The sequence below is a fragment of the Lichenostomus cassidix genome, chromosome 2 (assembly GCF_008360975.1).
Source record: "Lichenostomus cassidix isolate B80296 chromosome 2, HeHo_3.0, whole genome shotgun sequence".
Classification (NCBI taxonomy): domain Eukaryota; kingdom Metazoa; phylum Chordata; class Aves; order Passeriformes; family Meliphagidae; genus Lichenostomus; species Lichenostomus cassidix.
Genome location: NC_139482.1, coordinates 18,079,929 through 18,100,066, shown reverse-complemented (window position 1 = coordinate 18,100,066; position 20,138 = coordinate 18,079,929). Strand labels below are relative to the sequence as shown.

Genomic DNA, 20,138 nt, shown 5'->3' with positions numbered 1-20,138 from the left:
GTATGTAGGCAATACGAGTGGTTTGAATGACACAAAAGATGTGAATTAGAAGGAAACCAAGGCAGAGTAAATGCTTGGTAACTAAGTGTTAAAGGTTGGCAAGAGCTGTCTTGTAATATAAAATCTGGCCTTTCTGTACAAAATATTTGAAAACTACTTTATAGTTGGTAATTATATGAGTTTCAAAGAATGTGCATGGAGTAGATGTCTGTTACAGGCAAGATGTTGCTGTTTCTCAGCACAAATGAGACTTGGGGTGATGTCAGAAAATGCATCTGGATAGTCAGACAGTATTTGTAGTATGAAATCAAATGCTAAATAGGGTCTGTCTGTGTACATCTTTTCTTTAATGGAAAGCTGAAGTAAAAAGTTCCCATACTTCCATATAAACCACAGTATTACCCTGTCAAATCCTACAGTGCCTCGGGACTAGGATTGCTTTCTGACCAACAGAGACAACTATTACTCCATCAACAGCACCAGCAATTTCAACAATTACTAAGTACCCAGCAACTCACATCAGTAAGTTTTTCAGTTAATTATGATTTATTCCTCTATTGTATTCCAAGGCATGGACAAACTCTTCAGCTTAATATAAACGGTAGTAATGCATTTAACTTGATATTAAAGGCTTTGATAATATTGTACTCTTTCAGTTGCTTCAACCTTTTTGGATGATAGTCATGTAAAATGACAGGATGTTATTGGGCTGTGTGTATGGCTAGAAGAATCATTCCCTAGTGCCTTCAATTCCATTTTGTCCTGTGTGGACATGAAAGCTTCTCTTCCTCAGCACCAGCTGTGGGTAGCAGACTTCGGGAGCACATGTGGATTCTTATCCTGAGCTATCTCTGATAGCACTAGAACACAAGCAAAAGATTTTTTGATATCTCATCTCATCTCATGAGCTGCCTTTGCTCTGCTTGCAGTATTCATATGGGCCATTAGGTAACTGGTTTAACTATTTGTATTGTTAATTGTGTAGTTTTAGTACATGGTCTTCTCAGGTATGTTTGTTCTGACAGATGCCTGATGAAGCCAGCAGGCTTAGCTGAATTTCTGCTGAGCTACTGATTTCAGGAAGTCTGACAAGAGCTTTCTTTCCTTTTCCACAGTCTCGTGGAACTTCATTAGTATAACCTAAATTAGCTGGGATTAGTTTAAGGGTTGCACTGACTGAAGATCTGGATAAGCAGGAACCCAGGGAGGAGCTATTTTTCAGCAACTAATTATTGATTTTTTTTTCTTCCTCCTCCCTCTCCTCATATTACTCAAGGAACAACATCAGGCCCTTTTGTATCAATTAGTACAACAACAACATCACCATCACCAACACCATCAGTCTGAAGTACAGCAATTGCAGATTACTGGAGGAGCACAGATACCCATAAACAACTTACTTTCAGGCACACAGGCCTCACCACTTAATGCAGCTGCTACCAACCCATTCCTTACAATTCACGGAGATAACGCAGCTCAGAAGGTGACAGTAAGTATACTTCTCACCTCACTTTCCATGCACTACCTCCAGGAGGTAACTAAAAGACAAGAAGCAGGTTGTGTGCCTGTATTCACAAATCAAAGATGGTGGATTTCTTTTTCTTTATTTTATTTTCCTTGAGCCTTGGGCTGCATTTAAATGAGGCTCAGAACTCTGTGAACTTGTAATCACAGCAAAGATATCTGCTGCACACTCTTGCTTCTCTGGATCAGGGCACCAATCCAGTGACCTTTGCCTTCTCCTTGTAAATACAACTGCAGCCCTAGTCTTCCTCACCTTACTTCCCCATCATTGTGTCCACTGTTCTGTGGATGCTCCCTTTTACCACCATATGAGGTGAGTTTGCCTTGGCCAGGCCTCAGGTGCTGTGGAGCTGCGGGGATTAGCTGATGCCTTGCGAAGCAAGGAGTCCTTTGCTGGGAAGGTGGGATCTGTCTTAGCAGAATGGGCTGTGTGCATCTTGGTTCTGGCCTGGGAAAATGAGGCTGGACATTGGGAGGCTGAGTGGCTCTTCTGCTTCATAGAGTAATAAAACCTTTCCTAGACAGATAAAGAAACAAGATGCATTTTTCTGGCAAAGATGTTCCATTGTTTTCAGTATTTATCCATAATCTCCATCTCCAAGACAGGAATTCTTTCTTCAAGAAGTCAGAGAATAGGCTTCATTCTTCAAGGATCATACAATTAAGATGAGAGGATGAAGAAAGGAGCATATGAAACTTGGAAAAACAAAGGATCAATAGAGCAGGAAGGCATAAAGTTTCAGCATTCCTTGGAGAAGACAGCAAGTGTTAGTGGTAGAGAAGAAAGGGAAGCTTGTCTGCAAGAGCAGGTGGGGAGAGTTTGGGCTAAATAATATGTCTGCTCTCTGCTCCCAAATCCTCCAGCTACTTTAGGAGCACTGTGGTGCCCACTCCTCGGGCTGGGCTTCTGTGGTACTTCCAGGTAGTAGGTGAGACACAAACCACATAACTGATGAATTTTCAACATGACTTTTCCCTGGAAACAGCTCCCTTCCATTCAAAATTGTGAGCACTTACTTTCGTTCAGCTTTGTGCAGGGTCATTGTCACTTTGGGGTTTGGGCAGTTGTCATGTCATGGCTGCGAATGGTTGCTGCAGTCAGACCCCATTCTCTGAGTCACTGACTGTCCCAAAAAACATGCTGGCACAGGGATTGACTCCAGGCCTTGCTTTCATTCAGAAATGTTCACAGTTCATTCTCATATGTTTAAAACTCATCTCCCCATATTTTCTAAAAATTAGTAGCAAATGGAATTGAGACCCTATATTTGGTTTACATCCAAACAAAATATTCTATATGATCTTATTTTGATTTTTTTTAAATGGCCATTACTAGGTCTGTACAGTGCAGTGTATTTTTCCAAATATGCCATTACAGTTTTTGTATATGTTAGCAGTTAGCTGTAAGTAATTCAAAGAAATCTCAGAACATCATTCGAACAAAACCCTTATGAAAATTTTCTTTTGAAATTTATTTTATTTATTTTTTTAAGTCTGGAATAGATTGCATAGATTGTTGAACTGTTTTTAACAAATTCTCTATTTGCCAAAGTTTGACTGTTTTAATCTCATTTGCAGTTGAAAAGGTTTTCAGGCATTTCTGAATGCTCAGGGAATGAGATTTTTGCTCAGTCCCATTCAATACTTGCAGGAAATGTCTCTGTAGCAATATATGAAAGAAAGAATTGTGATGGGGCAAATTGGAAATTGTATTTGTTCTGATGGAGAAGTGTAGATTTCAGCCCTCTCCAGAGGGCAAATGTAGCAGAGGTTACCTGGTGTTTCTCTTGACCATCTTGCAGTTCTAGGGAGACCCGCAGCCAGGAACAGTCACTCTTGTTGGAATGAAAGTAGAAGCAGAGTTGGTGTTTTCTAATGTTGGCTGTTGTGACCTTAGCATTAGTTGCCTCAATACAGGACTACTCGTTTAATTATTGTTTCCTTTCCCACTTTTCATTCTACAGTATGTGTTTGGTTTTTTTTTACAATGCAGAAGTTGCTATGTAGATGGCTCTAGTGAATGTACCTCATCTGCTTTGTCATCTTTACGAACTGAATTTTACTTAGCACTGTATGTTATAATCTGATTTTTAGAAGTATTTTCTCTTACACAGAGGCTCAATGATAAAACTGGACCAGTTGCGTCAGAGAAGAGTTGACATTTGAATGACACTTGAGTCCTGCACGTCCTGCTGTTCTGTTGCTGTTGAGCAGCTAGCAGAGTAATGAATGCATCGGTTCTCAGTGGCAAGAAGGAATGACTTTTATTGTTTTGATTTCATCACATTTATAGAGTTCTCAAAAGTCACCCAGATTGGTCAGTCAGAAGCCTTCCCCCAGGCCTGATTGGCCAGGCCTGCACCGTCCAAGTACTGGGACACTGTTCCAAAACATCCAAACTTTATCTTTATTTACAAAACACAAGAAAACCTCTCATGGGAAAAACTGTGCTAGCCACACTGTTCTAGCACTTCATGTGGCTGCAAACCGCGGGTTCCCTTTCTGCAGACTGAGAAAGAGCAACAAGGAACTCTTACTGCACAGCAAGAGGTTAATAATTTTCATAAGGATATTTTTGGTAGGCTTTCATTTGCTTTCTTGTTGCACTAAAATGGATGTACTTTCTAATGTTTCAGACTGTGAAGTAGATAAAACTCTGCAAATCATAATTATTTTGTCAATATGGTGGTACTAAGTACAAATTCAACCAGAGAAAAACATACACTTGACTCTTCAGTCCTAATCTTACAGATTTAAAGGCTATAAACTGTCTGCAGTGATGCATTGCTTTGGTTTCAGAGTAGTTTTAACAGCCCAACCCCAGCCCATCTGATCTGCTGCTGCAGTTGTAATAGATCCTTTTAGACTGAGCTTGTAATGGCAGCTGGGACTTGCTGTTCATAGTTTCTTTTTTTACACACCTATTTTGAAACCTGACTCATGAGGGAATTGACTTCTGAACTTTTTATTCCTTTAAATTCCTATTGTTGTATAGTTGCAGTTTTTCTTGAGTAAGAATTACAGTATGGAATCCAAAGTTTATTAATTTTGGTGTAGGTTTTAGAGTTCTGAGGTTTTTAAAAGGAGCCATTTTGGTTCCAGTGACAAAGTTTTCTTACCAGATGAGAAGGCCACACTGGAAGAAGTTTGTGTAGTGTTTGGCCTAAACCAAGTGCCTGTTGCTACCTCCATTTTGTTGAAATGGCTGCAAACAGCTGATCATGCACTAGACATGTCCTTGTTAGCAGCGGGAATATTCTGTCTTGCACCAGCAGCCTTGTTCTGCCTTTCCTAGAGGTGTTTATACCACTGTAGAGAGCTCAGGCAGATTGTTACCTGGGTCACTTTTCACTAATAAATTACCAAAAAAAAAGTGAGTTTCCATTTCCCACTAAAATTTCCCAGTGGTTGAAACGGGTGAACTTGAGTTACAACACTTCCGGCAGTTGCTGATGTCGTGGCGAGTCTATGCAGGGTGGTGAAGGACAGTTTAAAATGGGGGTAATGACCACTAATCAAGAGTGAGGTGGGAATTATTAGCGGAAAAGACCCAGCTGTAATTAGACCTCCACTGTGTAGTTACTTGGAAGAACATGTTAATTCTGCAATATGTTTCTTAGTTAAACATTGCACAGTTCTTACCTCATTTCTGTAAATAAAGTTTTGTGAATCTGTTTTGTATTGTGAAGAATTCATAAGAAAACATTGATATTTTGATTTGTAATATTTCTAATTAGTAGATTTAATTGAAAAAGTAAAAATAATTTATTTTTATATGTTCTGGGGAATTTTTTAAAAATGTCACAAATCACTTTTGTAGATACTTTACAAAAGTAAACCAGTGGTTTATTTTACTTACTCGCCCCACTGGTGGATATTCTGTAACAATTTGTACAAAAGGTAAGATGGAAATGTGCTATTATTTTGACTAGATGTAAAATTCCAAGTGTATGAAAAGATATGTACAAAGCTTTTGTTAATAAACTTTAATAATGTTTATCATTGTATATGAGTTGTATGAATGTGTAGAAGAATGGAATATTTCTATTAACATCACACGAGAAGGATTTCATTTGCATGTGGCTACTAAATTTACTACTTGCAATTTTCTTACAAGAAGATCCAAAAAATATTTTTCATGTAATTTTTGCTTTCAAGAGACAGTGATGTAGCTGCAAAACTGTCCAGGAATATTTTTGCTTACTGGACAGAAATGCCCATTGCAGCCCTGGATCTGATACCAGTTTTTGCTTTCCTGTTCAAAGAGGAATGACTGGAATGGCAGGAGCAGTGGCTGTTGTCCAGCAGCCCCAGTTTGTTGTGATGTATCTTGGCGAGAGCTTGGTGGGGAGGGGAAGGTTCTTCCTCTGCACCGTGCCTGGGTGAGGAGAGCAAGGCTGAGCTTGTTGCTGGAACCTCTGCACTGGACTTGCTGTAAAACCAGCACAGTGGTTTTTTCCATTAATTTTGCTTATCGTCCATGGAAAGGTTGGTAAGTAGCTAAATTCCTGGTTTTTTATTTCCCAGGAAGCAAAGAGAACTTGGCCCTTCCTGTACTGTCACTTGAAGATAAAACGTGAGGCTTGTGCTAGTCAGGGGCTGGCAGACAAGAGATGCATTATGGCCTCACAATTTTTAGCTCCTCTCTAGTCAGGGGCAGTCTGGGGCTCAGAGCAGCCTCTGGGACAAGCAGCAGCAAGATAGCATTGCTGTAGGCCTGTGCCATTTGAATGTTTCTCCGTCTGCTCAAGGCCCAAGTACTGAATATTTTTATTGTCCAGTGGGGAAAGGTGAAACATCATCTGGCACAGCAAAGGGGCATCACTTGCTCCCACCCTCCCCAGGACTAGAAAAACCTCCCAGCATTCTGGGGTGGTTGATGAATGTTTTATGCTCTGAAGGGAAGAGGTTCAGGGAATCAGTGAAAGTGGTAAGTCCTGCCTTTGCTTGTGTATTTCTTTTATTGGAGAGGGACTGCCTAAAGTCTGGTACCTGTCTCCAGCTAAGATGTGGACAAGTGTGAAAGGGGCAAAGTTACAAATACTTGATTGGTGCCAGAGGCCCAGGATAGCAATTGGGGTACCACAGTCCTGGTGGACTAACAAGCACCAGCAAGGACATGAAAAGGACAGTTCTGACATCCAAATAAAAATTCAATTCACCAGCCCTTTAAAGAAAGAGACCACATCAAAGCCAAGTTCACATGAGGGCCAGATGCAGTCAAAACTAACCTTGTTTCGATGATTTTGCAGATCCTGACATCAAAGATGATGGTCTGTGGCTGATTTGGCACCAGTTCAGTAAAGCCCACAGTGCTGTCCCTGTGGAATGCCTCAGATGCCAAAGCAGCCCAAGGCACTACACAGCTCCCTGGCTGCCAAGCTGCAGAGTTCTCCTCCTGTATTGGGAACTGCTCTGGGCTCAGTGGCAGCAGCACAGACTAAAGGGGCTGCATTCACAAGATTTTCCACCAAAACCCCATTTTACTGACAACAATGACAACAAACTTTATGGCTTACAGAAGCCAGCTGATTCTGTACAGCCTGTGACATCTGAAATCCTGCTTTTATCAACTTTATCCATGCAAGCTGTGTTAGCAGAAGCAACTCTTTCAGCAGTAGCAATGTGTGACATTTAACTGCCCAGTTTTCTGATGCCTGTTTTTCATAAGCTGCACTAAAATCTTGCTGTTGGGTCTGCCTAAAGGAGAACTCTTTTCAGTGTTTGTGTTGTTTTCAGGCCCCATCATCTCACAAAGAGGTCATGCTGCAAAATCTTTCCTGAAACATCTCTCATATTTTTTTTAATTAGTTCAAACCTGAGAACTATGAAGTTGAGAGTAATACAGTCCAAACATCTACCTTTACAAAAGGACACTGCAGAACAGCATCTGCTGGTCTTTCCTCTAGAACTGAACAGCCTAAATGAGAGCACCATTAAACCTTCACAGCATCTCAGTCATATTCTACTTGCTCACTTGTGTATGGTTGTCACGTTCCTTTCGCTTGGCACTGGACTGTATCCCCAGCATGGTAAGGGAATAGTGCCCTCCCTGTCTCATCTGCTCCAAATGCTCCTTTCCATAGTGTTCTGCTTGTCCTATCAGCAGAGCTGAGCAAAACTGCCCAGGAAAGAAAATACATTTTGCTAGCAGGCAAATAGGAACATTACCTAAAGGAAAACTTTTGTTCTGTGCTAGAACAAAAGTTGGAAGAAGTTGCTTAAATCCCAAGCCTTGAGCAACCTTGGTTTTCATGGACAGAAAGATTTAGACTTGTGGTGAGTAACCATGAGAAAACAAATCCTGGTTACAGTTTTCCACTTCTCTGGTGAGCATCATGTCTGACCCCAGTCGTCACCATCCACAAACACCTGGCAAGCCCAGGAGAGGACCCTGAGAGGCTCTGAAAGCCTTGGACTCTCACCCAGACCTCCTTCCTCCCCACTGTCAAACACCAAAGCTAAGGCTGGGCCAGTTCCTTTGGCCCTTGATGAACTGGATGGGCCCTGGACGAAGTGCCTTGCTCCACAAGGGATGGCTCCCAGCTGGGGGTCTGAGCATGTGGTTGCAGAGATCAGACCCACTGGTGCAGGACACTGACATTCCCCATCCCAAGACCTTCAGTTCCAAATGACCACCAGTGCCATGCAAAACCTGCCCAGTTCTTGATGCTGAGACAGTTGGGCCTGTCTCCAATTCCCAGTGCAGTGCCATTGTGCAAGAGGCCAATGCATTTCTCTTACACAGCCAGCCTGCCTCTGCTTTCAGTAAGGTTCAGTCCTCAAGCAGTAAGGATGCAATCCATCAATTCCCTTCCGCCCAGGCATAAGCAGCACCTGTGAGACATTCAGCACTTCAGGTATTCAGCCTGACAAGTGTGACAGAATGGCATCTACAACCTTTGCCCATCCTTAAACATCTTCCTTCGGGTAAACTAGATTTCATGAGCACTGTTTAAAGTTTCTCAGTATGAATGGTTTTACAAACAAAAATTCTTACCAGTCAGCAGTGCTTGTCCTTCTTCCTGTGACCCCTGTCCAGAAAGGCTGTGGTGTGGGGAGGCAGCATGTGACTATTGCCACACACCTCCTGGGGATGTGGGCAGCTCTTGAGCAGGTGCCAAGAGTCCTCCCAAGTCCTTGTCACATTTGCCACTGGATTTTTTTGCCCTGACACCTAACTGAGCTATTTCTCACTCCAAACTGAGCCCATTGTTATTCTTCACAGCCGCAGCAGATTTATAACAGTTCCGTATGGATCACATCAGGGAAACAGAGATCACACGACTGCAAAACTCCCTTTTACATACCTGGAAGACTTTCCTCTCTAGTCTAGAGCAAATACCAATTCCTTCCTAGCAAATCAGGCATTGCAATCATTCTCTCCGCTCTTCTCTGGATGCTTTACATCTCGAAGTGTGATACACTGAACTGGGCATATCATCTCAGGTAAAGTCTTGTAAATCCAGAGTGGAAAGGAAGGATGACTCTCTTCTCCTCACAGGCTAAACTCTCCCATTAGTTGCTTTATTTTTTTGAAATTGCCAAAATATTCCCATTACCAGTCTATAATTTTCATGAACAATACATCTCTATTTGCTCCTGTGCTTCTACCCCAGCTCCACCCATTAATTTTCACCAATTCCCTTCACCATTTTAGCAGCTTTTCTTTGCAGCTGTTTCAATTACCTTGCTTTACAGTAGTCATCTCTCATTGAGTGTTCTAGATGAGTAATAGCTTTTGAAAGTTAAGATTTCCTGGTATCTCTTGAAAATACCTCACTTGATCTCACTAAGATTCTTCCTTCACTAGCACAGAATTTCTGTTCCATTGATTAGCACCCAGATCACAGTACAGCTTCTAAATATGTTTAATTTCCAATGCAATTAAGCTGTGAAGTTCTCTGTGAAAAAAAATTAGATGCATTATTTTGTATCTGCCTAAGTTTCCATCATATCATTATTTCCACTAAGTTTTTTTTTTTAATATGAGACAAAAAAAAAGCTCCAGTTGGTAAAGGAACACATATGGAACAGTTATGTTCCTAAATACTTAGCCCTTAAAGTTTTTAGGAATGGGATGAAATATAGCAAAATGCTGATCTGTCAGAAGGAGCACAATTGGCAGTTACTGGGGAAATCAGTGGAAATGGCAGGAAGTTAAAGGAGACTTTCAGCCACCAAGTTTCAATTTTGAGTTCAAATACATGATCCTCTGAGTTTCCATTTTGATTTTAAAATAAAGCTCAAAATACTTTTAGAATCCTGGTATTAAATCACAATTTGAATGGTAAATAATGCTTTAAAAATGCAAGTCCTTAATGTTTCTTGCAAAAGACTGTGATCACTGCTCTGATTTACTGCTGTCAGTTACAGCCCATTAAGTACCCTTTATTCCAGCATTTTAAGATTTTAATAATTTTGGAAAAGTTATACACAACAAAATTACAAGTATGGAATTATATAACCCTTATTACCTATTCTTCAAATTGAATCCAGGGTATACAACCACCCCCCAAATACAAGAACTCTTAGCCCAAGAATGTTAGCCATTCTGTACTTAAAAAGTGCTCCTGAAGTACCTTACATCTCCTAATTTCTCATTAAAAATGAAGGCCTTTAGTGTTTTTACCCATTTCAACTTTACTGAATTAACAATGCTATGAAATATCACTGTATATCACTGCAGGGATGGCAAAAGCAGGTATTATATTGCAGGTGCATATAAATGTATGTGGAAGTTAATACTAGAAATACTACTTATTTCAAGATGTGATTAGATATTTATAAGAATAAGGTATTTAGAAGCATATTGTCTTGGATTTAGAGCTGCAAGAAAGAAAAATATATTTTGAGTACAGAGTTTCATTACTCTCATGCTTGCTTAACAGTTTCAGGTCAATTCTCTCTTTCAAAACAAATATAAATTATTTATCAGATTCAGTAGGTGATTATCAGAGAGAGTTTTCCCAAAGTTCTGCTCAATTTTAGACATTGTTATCACACATCTGCATAAGCAGCTCTTCAATACAAAAACACCTTCATTCTTCAACACACAAACCAGGTAAGATGGTATAAGATTTATTAATATTTTCTTTTACTAAGGCACATGACGTATAGAAATACTGAGGTACAAAAATGCAGTTTCCTGCATATGAGATTTAAAACCCCATTTTGACAAAGTTGAGATACATGTCTTCTTGCTCACAAGATTCAGCTTTTAGCCATTTTTTTCTTTTGTACCAGTTCAACAAGCAACTTGTATCTTGCTATACACTCCTCCTGAAAGGGAACACAAAAGTGTTATTTAAAGGTTGATATTTAACTATTGCTTTAACTCTATACATGCTACCTTATTCTAGAAGAAGAGCTGGGTTCTGGGGGTTGTGTAGGGGTTTTTTAGGCATGGAGGTTTTTTGTTTGTGTTTGGGGTTTTTTGTTTGTGGGTTTTTTGGTATTTTTTTTTCCTTGGTTGGTTGGTAGGTTGTTTTCTTGTTGTCTTAAAGTTGCACACTGGAATTGAGAAGGGGAACCTGTATCTAGTGAAGAGGGGATTAGAAAAACAAATTTGCAATTTACATTTCTTAATGGCTTATTTATCTGTTTGAAGAACACACAAACCCAAGAAACAGTTGCCCAGTGCTTCTTGACAGTGACTGCCAGAGGAATTATTGAAGAGCTGTATTGTATCTATTTAAAACAGTTACTCTGGTGTGAGCCACACTGCAGGCAGGTTAAGATGAGCCTTCAAGGTCACTAAGGCAGCACCTGCTGATACCAGAGACTGCAGAACAGCTTCAGAGCCAGAGAAACACCCAAATCCTTCCCCACTGCACTTCCTGCTCTCTCACACTGAGTTTGGCACAAATACTACAGGGCATTTCTGCGGCTACAGTGGTTGATGCAAGCATACTAAGCTATCACAACTATTAGGAAATCTAGCACAGACCATCTATATCAATGACAATGACTATTTTTAAAAGATTATACTTAAAAAAAGAACATTAAATAGATTATTGAGCATTTAACATTTGCAGATGGATTACTTATTTTGTTTGTTCACTGAGATGGGTTGAGAAGGATATTGTGAAAGTGTAAGCAAAGCAGCTCACCAAGGTTTGGTTACTAACTTTGAATCAAAATTTGTTTTAAAATCTAATTTGTCCTGCAATTGAAGATCTGAAAGGCAGAGGAGAGGTAGGTATTTTAAATGAAACAGGAGCTATTTAAACATTTTCTGTATTAGATCAAACAAACTGAAATAAATGAAAAAAATGTTTTAAATAAAATGTCAAATGTGACGACTCTTTAGGTCACCTGAGTCTGGACTGAGAGGCCAAGTAAAGGCCTCGCCTTTCTGTATGGACCCTCATTCTTAAGGTAATCATAAATTGGTAGCAAATATGTCTCCCTTCAATTTATACTATAGTTCAGTCAAAACAAGTCATACCTTGCTTTTTCCAGGAACACATTTTGCTATTTTATCCCAGCGATCCGATGTCCCCTTTGGATACTGCTGCAAGGCCATTTCAAGAAGTTTCTGTTGGTTTTGAGTCCATGGTTCTTCTGGTGCACGGCTTTTCTCCCTTCTTCTGCTCTCATCATCACTCTCTTCCTCTTGCTCGGTGTTATCAAAATCCTTCTGACGTCTCCCTCTGCCCTTCTCTTCTGCTGCCAGCAGAGCCATTTCAGGTGCTTTGACAATTTTCCGTCTGCGGTGTCTCGTTTCACTTGCAGTGGCCTCCTTTGGATCTGTTTGGACATCCATCTGCTCTGGTAGAAGATTGTAGTTCCCCTCCTCCTCTGCTTCCTCCTCTCTTTCTCGCTGGGTGATTATGTGATCCGGCAGATTCATGTTGACTTTGAAATTTTTGGAATTGTGGGCCAGTGTTTTAAGCTCAGAGAGCCTAATGATACCTGTTAGAAGCACTGCTGTTACACTTCTGAAAAAGTAAAACACCCCATAAACAAGCAGGGAACTGCCCACAAATTAAAGGTTCTTGGAACAGTGCAGAGTGGATGAAAAGCTCTTCTGGACTGACAGCTTAAGAAAAAAAACCCTGAGAAATCAAGGTATTCATGGCGATGAATTTTGCCAGTTAGGAGCTTATCTGATATATGGGAAGTGTTACTAAATTCCCACACTGATATAAGCAAACAGAGCAGCCTGAGCAAATGAACAAACCCCACAACAAATGGAGTAAAAAAGCCCAGGAGGATGAAGCTAAAGGGAAATGTTCCCTCGGAATACCCAGCAGTTCATCTCTTTTCCCAAAGTAAGGCAAGGTCACAAAAATCTCTGCAGGGCAGACTCTGAAAGGCACAGCTATCACCCAAACCCAGTGATTTTTGTAAGCACACACCTGGTGTATATGAAACAGAATCCTTCACCTGTTTGGCTTTCAGGGTAACCTGCATGAAAACAACAAAAATAAAAGACTATTAAAAAATCATATCATTGGGGCTATTAAAGAATTCATTGCCAGCTTACCATGAAACACCTACATTGAAGACACATTAAATATGATGATGCTGATGTTCTTCAGCTGCCTTTGCTCATATGTGGAGCCCAAACTGGCTAAAAGTAGCCTTCTAGATTTTCTTCTTTCTAAACAATTCCTGGCTTATTAATGTGATTAATGTGTAGCTTAGTGATGCTACACATTTCTATTACTATCATCATAATACACCACAGCTGATATTCAGATTTTATTTTCTTTTCTTGTTAATCCCTAGTTTTCCAGCCTAAAAATACCACAAGGATAGGGGAAAAGGAAACAAATTAGTTATCTTCTATATATTAGTTTCTCAATGCTGAACAAAAGAACAAAATAAAACACGTAAGTCCAGATGATGAAGCACACAAGTGGACAGGCATTCAGTCCCCAGATTAATGTTTGACTGACAAAGATCAGCAAAGACACCTCCTAAGTCCTGGTACTGCAGCAAAAGTTATTATTAATAGTCCAAAGGATAGCGAGCTGCCTGATTCAACCTCACCATGTATACTTAAATGTCTGTCCTGGGAGAAAAATAGATTTAGCATTTCTTTTGTTTTTTTGAACATGAGGACTTTGTAAAAAAAGCTAGAAATGGAAATCAAGTATTCTGAACCACCCAAATCAAATTTAAAATGTGAACAGGCAACAAACACACAACCAAACCTGATACTGCATGGGAGAGGTTCCCTGTGTTCCCTGCTCTCTGAATCTGGGACCCTGGATATTAACATCCATGTAGTGTAAGGTACGTGGTAGTGTGCTGCCCAGAGCAAAAATAAAAAAATATATCACTTACAAAGTCAGGAATTCCTCTGTGTGGGATTTACCCACAATAGGAGTCATTTAGGCCTCCCAAGCCACAGCACAGACTTCTGCTGTTTTAGCTACTTAATGTTAACAATTACAATTATTCCCTACTCAGAGCAGCACTAGAGAGCAAACCTGCCAGGGGGTTATAAAGCTATTTGCTGTGACAAGAATTAAATATTAAGATTCAGGATTTTTCTTCTATGACAAGATTCATGAATACCTCAATAGTTAAAATACCTCAGTAACATCTGCTTCTAGTCTGATCTGTTTGGTTCCTCCCACCCACCTTTCTGCCCATGAAATTGCAGCAGTTTGCTGTAAAAATAGGCTGGTGCTGGATCTCCTTAAGGAAATGACAGCAAGACTTAACAAGGCAAAGTGGTCTATTTTCCCTACAAATTAAGCCTCATTTTCTGGGACGATTAAGTTCAAATGAAAACTCTGTGAACAATGAAATCCCAACTCTAATTAACCAAAACCTTTATCCAGAGGTAGACATCTGGCACAGAAAACTCCAGTTTCTACTGTTGCAGTACGATAAAGTTTTAATTGTTCAAAGAAAAATCTCAGAATACTGTAATATTGAATAGATAATTTTCAGTGGCACTAGCAGTTCTGGGATCTGCATGATCCCAATTTTGAAACAACAGAATGGATCCTCCTTGAAGCACATGATCCATTAATAGAAATTGCCTTCCTTAAAGATTTTATATTCTAAAATAATCAAAATTAAAATGTTTGTGTTCCATCTGTAGCAGAGGGTCTCTACAGTACCAATGATTTAAAAGGCTGAGAGGAATGAAAACCATTCTTGACTGCTGAACAGTTAGTGTTGTCCTGCTATGCATCTCTTAAATAGAAATTATGTTATATAAACTGGATTATAATAGATTATTTTCAAAAGAGTAAGAAGAATTTGCCATGCAAACAAGTAGCTTTTAGAGCTTCCTGCAATGATACAGTGGATTCACTGTAGATATGACAAGGCCCTATCTATCTTCGTGCGTTCCAGAAAACACCTCTAAACCATTTTGCTATCTTTAAAGTAAGTCTTTCAGAGATTTAAAGCCAGCTCATAAGGACACGAAGGTAAGAAAAGGGGAGCAGAAAAGATTCCCTGAACAAAACAGAGCAAACAAATTGCCAGTAAAGACAGGTACCATGAGCTGCTGCCTCAGTGCCAACATTCAGTTTTCTCTCTGTGAACCTCTAATGTCTTCAGAAGTCAGTAACTATCATTTTATCTTTCAAACTGAGACAACACATGCAACACAAACTTTGCTTTGGAAGTGGTGCAAATCAGCAGGATTTCAGTTTCCTTTACAGGAAAAGACAGGTGTTCCCAAATTAGGTTAGTGTAGGTATCCCACAATAGATATAAATTTTGCTGCATATTACATCTAATTGGACTAGAATCTAAACCATCCCTCTCCATTTGAACAGTGAAGGATTTTGGCTTATTCCCAGAACCCGACTGCATTTCATATTTCCCCTTACATGCGAAATATTCAGGAGTAACAGTCTTTCCATAGGTTATCTTATATTGGCCAACTTCAGTCATTATAGCTTGGTGAACCCAGATATAACATTCATAGTGAGTTACTCCATTCATCACATTTAATATTTCCAAGACATTATCTTTTGAAGGCTTTATGATACCTGTTCGTATTTTGATGGACTTTCAATTTGAACATTCACCAAGTAAGCTGGAAATAACAACTGTATGTATGGTTTAGATACTGAAAATCTACTATTTCAAACATTGAACAAGCACCTTCAGTTGACATAAGTTTGACAACTCATCAAGCTTCCCACAGCTTTACTATCATCATTCACAGGTTACAGGGGAAGATGATTTGTCTATTATTATTTTTGTCAGCTTTCTTCTTCATACGGATGTTTGCAAGTCGTTTTCCAGGTGCTATGTACAGTTCATGTTTACTCCAGCTCTTTTCACTAAGAGTTCAGGTATCACTTATTTAGACCTCAGATTTATGTGTCCATCAGCTTCAGCTGTCATTGTCATCCCAGATGCTGACACAGGGCAAGAATCACTAACAGGTCAGTATTAAACTGCTGAGGATTATTAGGAATCCAGCCTATGGAACATATGAAATTGTATTTCAATTTGATCTGTTTGAGCTTAATCATTGTTCTTGCCACTCAAATCTGCAGACTCTTCTGTTGCCTGTTCCTCCATGCTTTTTGACATCCTTAATATCAATTTAAATTTATTCTCCAGGGGTGAATAGCATTATTTACTAGCTAGATCTTAACTGATTCGTAAGAAATTGACTAAATTATGCAACAGAAGTTGCTCCATTGCTTTCTTTACTCAATTACTTACCACAGGTTGTTTATATGATATTATTACTTTTTCATTGGTTAACAGGTAACATACTTGTAAAAACTTATTCAAAGTATTAATCAGTTGTATAGCATTTTCTTCTAGTTATTACTGCTGTTTGTTCCTGCATAATGCTTTAAAATTACAGTTTTCATGTATATTAAATTATTGTTTTTATCCTGACTGTGAGAAATTGTACAAAAAGCCTTCTGTTACTGACAACAGCTTTCACCAGAGTATTAGCTAACCCCCTTAAGAAATCCTGGGTCTGGGGACACCTTAAATAATAAGGATCAAGACTGTGAAATTGATTTAAAACAGAAGACAGAAGATCTCATATTCCTGCAAGTATTTGTACTGCTGAACAGACACACTGCATTATTTTATAGGAATCAACTTTAAATGTTGTAGTCCACCAGGGATAACAGAAGTCACAAATAAAGTCAGGTAATATCATGCACAGTGAAACAGATTTCCTTAGACAGATAAAGACGACAAAAAAAACCTGGATGCAAGCAATCAAATTGCTGGAGTAGAAATCAAACCATCTTACTATGGGACCTACAGAAAGAAACCACAGGAACAATTTGCTTCTGAGAACTCCCTTCTGAACTCAGTTTCAATAGCTCTTCAGCTATAAAAAGATTCTATCGAAAGCAAGTGGGATTAGTGGGATGATTTTATGTGATGAAAGCCAGACAGAGCTGGTTTCCTCCTGTACTGCTAACAATTAGTCCAGATCACAAAGACTAGTTGCTACTTAAGAAGACACCTAGCAGTAAAAACATTCCTCATCATGACCATCCAGATGTTAAATCTCTTATTACCCTGGACACCTGCCACCTCTTTCAGATGGGACAATTGATACTTCAGAGATATACAGGGAAAAAAAAAATTCAGAATCAGCTTAAAAAACTCAGATGCACAGGCAAAACCAAATTTTGCTAGCACATGAATAAGAGGGTACTTTTCACCCTGCAGGGAAGGCAGACATAAAAAAAGCACGGAATTGTGACAGACCTAGAGGGAAAACCCTGTAAAGTCAGGTACAGTGATCCTACTGGTGCTAAACAGAAAGACAGAGCCCTTTTGCAGAAGATGAAGAGCAATTCCCCATTCTCATACCAGCAGCCACTGGCCCAGCAGTGCAGCTGAGCCTTCCAGCACCACCCCAGCCCAGCTCTGCAGGGCACAATCCAAGGTGCCATTGAAGCCTTCACCATTCACTGCCTCCCGGGAACCCTCTGTAGGCAACAACCTACCTTCCTTCTCTAGGATAATGTTTTTATTAGGATTGCAACAGATAATCACAGAAGTACAAACCTCTTGGGTTCTAACAGTATTTTGAGAAAATTATGTGAGTTGTAGAAGAAGAAAATCTATGTCACTTGGCTTCCCAAATGTATATAAACTTCTTGCAAAGAACGATGACATGTTATGGTGCTACTGAAAACTGGAGTGTCTGGTAATATTTATTATTCTCAGCATCTTCCTGAGCAGAAGTTCTCTCAGTATTTACTAAAGATGTCATGGTTTGTCAGTGTCAACTATCAGAAATTTGCTGTCCCAGTAGCAGTGCTCTGCTCACCCAGTTGTTATCTTCCTGCATGCTCCCCATCTAGTTATGTCATGAAAAAATGCCATGATCTGTGGAATTATAGAATAAAATAATGTGGAGACAGCCTGTGAGTAGTTGAGATTGCTATGAAGCAATGAGGAATTTCTTGAATCTTTGAGGCTAATATGAGTTATAATCACATTTTTTTTCTCACAAGGGAAAGCCAGATGCAGAAGGATTTAATGGCTTCCTGGCTTTGTCAAAGTAGAAGTTTTTACAGCTCTAACCTTCCAGAACCACACAGAATAACTTGCCAAATTTAAAATTCTCCCCTGCTCTGAACTTTCTTCCAATCTAGATCTAAGCAGCTTTTTTTCATAGCAGCCACAACTGTATCAAGCACTGTTTGACACAAGTCAGACAACAATAATGACATATTCTTTCATTTCCATGTGACTCAAAATTTGTTGCTTTATACACTGCCTTCCCTTACACACACTAAAAGTGCTGCTAAAATTGTCTTCAGTTTTAACAGAAAGGGTAAATCTCAAATACTGAGGGAATGAGCCAAATCATCCTCCATTTTTCCAGTTATCCTCATTTGTGACTTACAAGACCTCTTGAAATAAGTATTTCAGATCAGAGGTACCTTTGTTTTGGCATTGCTTGTAACTGTTTGTTTAGTATCCTGTTAGGAACTTTCCCAAAAGTAGGTAATGTAACTAATCTTTCACCACTGTGTAGGTTGAATTTGATGCTAAAGCAGCAAATGAGTATTTTAGGGACAACATGCTGGTATTCTTGAAAGAACTATAAAACACGTTATGAATTTAACTGAATTTGCTTAGGACCACCAGTTGCAGACAGCAACAATACAGTTTTCTTATGCTCATGGACTTTGAAGCCACGTGTGATTCTGAACTTTGCCACGGCAGAAGGAGAAGAGGTAGCTACCTCTGCAGAAATCCCCAAAACAACCGTGAGTTTAATTATGAGGCAATTTAAGATGCGGCCTGCGAAAAAGGCAAATTTGGCCTAAATCACCAGATGCAGAACTTTCTCCAGTCCCCAAACAGTTTCTTAAGTCCCCAAGCAGTTAATATAAGCAGCAAAAGAATTGCTCCTTTTTTCATGACACAAGAGGAAGAACTTCACAATTAGACTTGAGATAATGCTGGAGACTTCATACTGTGCTTGTTTTTTGTCAGTTTAAATCCATGAGAGAGTCTTTAGCTCTATACTATGTGCACTCATGCAGGAGAGGAGTTTGGCTCAAATGCCCACTGCAACAACTATTTGGACATCTTATTTTGTTACTGATGATGCAAAATGCATTACATTTCTTGACAGTCAGAAATTTGAATTCTGCAATGAAATTCAAACTCAGCTCACCAAGAGCTTTGTGGGAGATTACATTAATTTAAACCACTCTATAAAAAGTTGCAGCATCATGGCATGATCCCTTTACAAGTCAAAAATTGCTGTCCCACTGCCTTCTGTAAAAAATTTTTCCTTCAAGTGAGAAGAATGCTCTGCTCATGCTTTATGAGACGAAAATCCACGTTGTTTACAAGAGGCATTGTACTGCCCAATCCTGTAAAAATGGCAGGGGCAACTGTAGGAGTGCACAGAATAAAACTGTACAGTGAGACTACTGTGAACAGCAACCACCTTTTCCTCCCTCCAAGTATCAACAAAGCCATTGTGGTGTGTCTGTGGGATTAGACAGGTGTTTTGAAGACTTCACTCTCACACTGAGAGATCTACATAACCTACATATGATCTAAACCCCATCTTAGATATTCATAACCTTTCTTGGACCTCCACCTAGGTCTTCATACTTCAATAAGCAACTGGGAGAACTCCTGATTACATAAATATATACAAACTGCTAAGGGTGAATGTTTCAGAATATCCACAGCTCGACTGCACTTTAACTGAGTTTTTGCAGACACAGTACACAAAATGAAATTTAAAACAGTCTTAGGAAAAGAGTTAATCTCCAGAAGCAAAAGACCTAAAAAATTCATGAGCTTTTACATATGGACCATTTCTCATATAGATGTTTTCTTGTTGGCAAAGTAATGAGCTTGCATTTGTCAAAAATAAGAAATCTATTTTACAATGGCATATAAAGCATAATGAGTATGAACTCACACAGTCAGACTTACAGACTGAAACTGTTGCTGCGGCATACAAGAAATATCACAAAATAAGCACCCACCCCCCCAAACCTTATGCTTTCAGGTTTCATGATAATTCAGAATGTCTGCCACCTGGCTATTGTTTTGCTGTCTACCTTAGGGTTCTTCTATACAAGCAGCAAATCCCAATCAGTCTGTTTTTGCAACACAAATGCATGAGATTAGTGACTGCAGGAGCAAACAGAATCAGTTTA

The 20,138-nt window shown here is 39.4% G+C and overlaps 2 protein-coding genes across 10 annotated transcripts in view; one reads left to right on the top strand and one right to left on the bottom strand.

Annotated features, from left to right (window-relative positions):
- The window catches only part of MLLT10 (MLLT10 histone lysine methyltransferase DOT1L cofactor), a 126,779-nt gene extending 121,248 nt beyond the window's left edge, over nucleotides 1-5,531 (top strand). For 5 of the 9 annotated variants that reach the window (XM_085050551.1, XM_085050550.1, XM_085050545.1 and 2 more), the window contains 4 exons: nucleotides 420-522; nucleotides 1,277-1,489; nucleotides 3,622-3,723; nucleotides 3,991-5,531. In XM_085050551.1, coding sequence (XP_084906677.1) covers nucleotides 420-522; nucleotides 1,277-1,489; nucleotides 3,622-3,690 — 385 coding nt within the window. In that variant the 3' untranslated portion in view covers nucleotides 3,691-3,723; nucleotides 3,991-5,531. Of the gene's footprint in view, nucleotides 1-419; nucleotides 523-1,276; nucleotides 1,490-2,126; nucleotides 3,006-3,621; nucleotides 3,724-3,990 lie in introns of those variants that run through there. The other 4 variants (XM_085050548.1, XM_085050547.1, XM_085050553.1 and 1 more) reach the window with 4 other exon arrangements.
- A 5,058-nt stretch (nucleotides 5,532-10,589) lies between these two features.
- Nucleotides 10,590-20,138, bottom strand: part of DNAJC1 (DnaJ heat shock protein family (Hsp40) member C1) — a 108,199-nt gene continuing 98,650 nt past the window's right edge. Inside the window, exons 10-12 of the mRNA XM_085050544.1 lie at nucleotides 12,888-12,936; nucleotides 11,975-12,441; nucleotides 10,590-10,806 (exon numbers count right to left, since the gene is read on the bottom strand). Coding sequence (XP_084906670.1) covers nucleotides 10,738-10,806; nucleotides 11,975-12,441; nucleotides 12,888-12,936 — 585 coding nt within the window. The 3' untranslated portion in view covers nucleotides 10,590-10,737. The remainder of the gene's footprint in view (nucleotides 10,807-11,974; nucleotides 12,442-12,887; nucleotides 12,937-20,138) is intronic.